The sequence below is a fragment of the Saprolegnia diclina genome (genome assembly GCF_000281045.1).
Source record: "Saprolegnia diclina VS20 unplaced genomic scaffold supercont1.22, whole genome shotgun sequence".
Lineage (NCBI taxonomy): Eukaryota > Oomycota > Saprolegniomycetes > Saprolegniales > Saprolegniaceae > Saprolegnia > Saprolegnia diclina.
The window spans coordinates 650,024-653,234 of NW_008246089.1; the positions used below are offsets into that span (position 1 = coordinate 650,024).

The 3,211-nt window shown below is 59.2% G+C and overlaps 2 protein-coding genes across 2 annotated transcripts in view; one reads left to right on the plus strand and one right to left on the minus strand.

Moving 5' to 3' along the window:
* Nucleotides 1-42: 42 nt before the first annotated feature.
* SDRG_07760 (hypothetical protein) lies at nucleotides 43-1,049 on the minus strand (the record flags this gene model as incomplete). Its single annotated transcript, XM_008613614.1, has 2 exons — nucleotides 43-60; nucleotides 84-1,049. 2 exons carry the CDS (start codon nucleotides 1,047-1,049, stop codon nucleotides 43-45), a joined length of 984 nt encoding a protein of 327 aa, XP_008611836.1.
* Nucleotides 1,050-1,667: 618 nt separating this feature from the next.
* Nucleotides 1,668-3,211, plus strand: part of SDRG_07761 (serine/threonine protein kinase) — a 2,695-nt gene continuing 1,151 nt past the window's right edge. The window contains exon 1 of the mRNA XM_008613615.1: nucleotides 1,668-3,197. Within this exon, the coding sequence (XP_008611837.1) occupies nucleotides 1,695-3,197 (1,503 nt within the window). The 5' untranslated portion in view covers nucleotides 1,668-1,694. The remainder of the gene's footprint in view (nucleotides 3,198-3,211) is intronic.

Below are 3,211 nucleotides of genomic sequence, written 5' to 3' on the forward strand. Positions count from 1 at the left end.
GCGTCGGCGTAGCGCAGTACTGGCGGAAGCATCTGCACGCTGTCAATCGGGAGGTCGAGACTGCGGTAGGTGCCCAAAGGTACGTCTGCATAAGACGCGTTGAACGCATCGTAGGTTGGAACTGGCGCCTGCAGAGCTTCCGTGACATAGATGACACGGGTCGGCGCATGTGGCAACAGACTCTCGGACACATCCGAGTCGCGCACCGCCTCTGAGGCCGGCGGCCGCATTGCCACCGATGCTGGCAGAGGCAGAGTTTCGTCATGCAGAGCGAGGCTTTCGGCCGAGTGCTCGAGCATCGGGATCATCGCATCCGGGCCCTTCTTGGCATACTTGGTGGGCACTGGAATGCAGTAGTACGCGTTGTCCCCGTCGGACGGCGCGACGACCGAGAGCCCGTCGACGCGGTCGCTCGCTGGGGTAACCCGCCGGCGTGCGCGGTCCTTGACGACCTCGAGCATGCCTTCATCAAAGAGTGCAATGTAGGCAAAGTCGGGCATGAAGACAGGCGTGAGGCAGTACGTACTGCAGCAGACCTTGGCGAACGCGAGGAGGCGCAAGGCGACGGGTAGGACGACGAGGATGTAGACGATGCCAACGATGTGCATATTACCGCTGAGCCGCGCCTGCGTAAAGAAGAAGGTGCATGAGATGACGAGGCCGGCGCAGATGCAGAGCTCGATGAACTTCCACACGACAAAGTAGATGGCGACGCGGAGAAGGTAAGGCTCCAAGACTACGTCGCGCGTCGGCTCGAGGTACAGCTTGGGCGCGTAGATGTTCCGAGCGCGGATCTCCCAGCGGCAGAGCCACTCGAGGAAGCCGGACGTGACGTTCTCGCGTAAGAAGGCGCGCCAGAAGGCGCGAAAGCCGGCGGTGCGCTCGAACGGCGCGACCATGAGCTGCAGCACGAACGAGAAGGCGAGCCAGAAAAGCCAGAGGTACAAGCCCACGAAGCTCAGCAGCGGCAGCGTCGGGAGGCTGTAGGCGTAGAAGAGCGCGAGCCGCCGGAACGAGCGGTCGCCGCCGAGGACCCACGATGGCAGCATCGGCTCGGAGCGTGCTTGGTCGCCTGTGTCACGCGCCTACGACGCCATCTGGCGCCAAGAAAATATTGTATATTCTCGGCAGAGAACCCATGTTGCGACCTGGCAATATTGAGACGAGATTGGGATATGGCAAACGCAGAGCAATATCCCGTTTACTCCAGCAAAAACAATGTCAATCTCCTCCCTCCAGCACGACGTGGTCGATTGCATTTGGAGCTAAGCTTACTAGGCTGGGCGGTATAAGTATAGAGCCCAACCCAATGTACATGTGGGCCTGCAACGTGGTCGGTAGTCACCTTGCGGTTGGGTCCCGGATCTTCTCAAATTGAAAAATATATTGGTCGCCCCAATATTCAAATCTGCCAAACCTTTGACGCGTCCTGACAGAGCTTCGAGTACACCGACACGCCGGCAGGGTATGCAGCATAATGCAAGTACAGTGGTGACCTGTGTACCGTGGTAGGCCTGCAGAGGTAGCCTGTGGTCACGAAGAGAGCTCGCGGTCCATAACCTATCTTTCTCATATTCTCATAGCACGTGGGTGGGTGGTGCAAACTCCAATATTCTACACGATTGAGTCACTTTTGAGAGAATAAGAGACAAGTCAACTCGGCCTTTCTCAGTTTGCTGAATTGAGCAGTCTCCATGTCGTGGGTCCTTGGCGGCGACCGGTCGCTGCGGCGGCTCGTCATCTTCTTCGTCTTCGCGGTGCTGAGCTATCTCCTCGTGAACGCGCTCGCCTTCACGATCTGGGTCTTCTGGGTTCTCATCTCGTTCCTGCTGCAAGCGTGCCTCGCGCCGTGTCAAGCGGGCGGCTTCAAAGCCTTCTTCCACTCGTTCCTGCACGAAAACATCTACACGGGCTTTCTCGAGTGGATTTGCCGCTGGGAAATCCGCGTCCGGAACGTCTACGAGGTTAAAAACTACGTCGACCCGTCGCGCCCGGTCGCGGTCGGCGCGTACATTTGGCGCGTCGTCTTCTACTTTGTCTTATGGAAGACGCTCGAGAGCTCCGTCTTTGGCTTTATCAACCGCATCAGCATTACGATCTACCACCCGCTCTACTTTGCCGACTCGGCGTCCAATTGGGACTGGTCCAACGACTTCAACGCCACGGCCTTCAACGACACGATCATCGCGCCGGGCGACGACGACGACATTCCGTACACGGGCGTGAGCTTGGCCTTTGTCACCATCGGCGTTGTCCTCGGCACGATCCTCGCATTGCGCATCCTTGCGTACATCATTTGCCGCGTCTGCTCGCTGTGCATTGACCCGATCTTCCGCCCCAAGTACAAGTACACGACGACCGACGTTGTCGCGCCGCCGCCAAGCAACGACGACAAGGTATCTCGGTTCATGCACAACGGATACATTCAGTTTGACGACTCGGCCCTGCGCGTCCCGCCGCATGCGGTGCGCGGCGAAGGTGCGCTCGGCCTCACGATTCAAAATGGCGCTACCGATTTCTACTGCATTCCAGTGCCAGACCCGCCCGAGTTGACAGCCAATACCAAGCCACCGCCGACGCCGATCCCGCTGCTGGAGAGCATCTCAACAGCGAACCCACGTGCCAGCATCGAGCATCGCGAGGACGCAAAGCGGCAACGACTCGTACACACCGAGTCGTCAAGTAACTATGCCCGGCAATCGTCGATGATGACGCTCCTCGAAGCCCCCGAGCCAATCGATGCGCCAATCCGGAATCTCGTCGTCGCACCTGCTACCCAAGCGACCAACTACGACCCGTTCCCAGCGTCCTTCGAAGCGCCGCGATCTGGCATCTACCGCAGCATCGACGTGCCTTCCTTTCAAGAGACAACGGCCAATCTCACCGTGTTGGCCGACTATGACGTACTCTCGCCGACCAACCGCAAGTCGCAGTCGTTCCAGCTACCACGCATCTCACGCGCGATCGACCAGACCATCTCGGCTCGACCAGCAACGGTCGACCCGGTGCACTTTTCAGCATTTTGCCCGCCGGTCGTCAGCACCAGTGTCTTTACCTTCTCCATCTGGGCCTTCCTCGTCCACCAGCGCGACGAGATGCGCGAAGAAGCGACAAAGCTAACCGATGGCGCCAAACAGCTCTCGCGCGAGGTGCTCATGCACGTCCGCCGCGGCGCGCGTGTGCACGTGACGCTGTCGGTGCCGGACGGGTT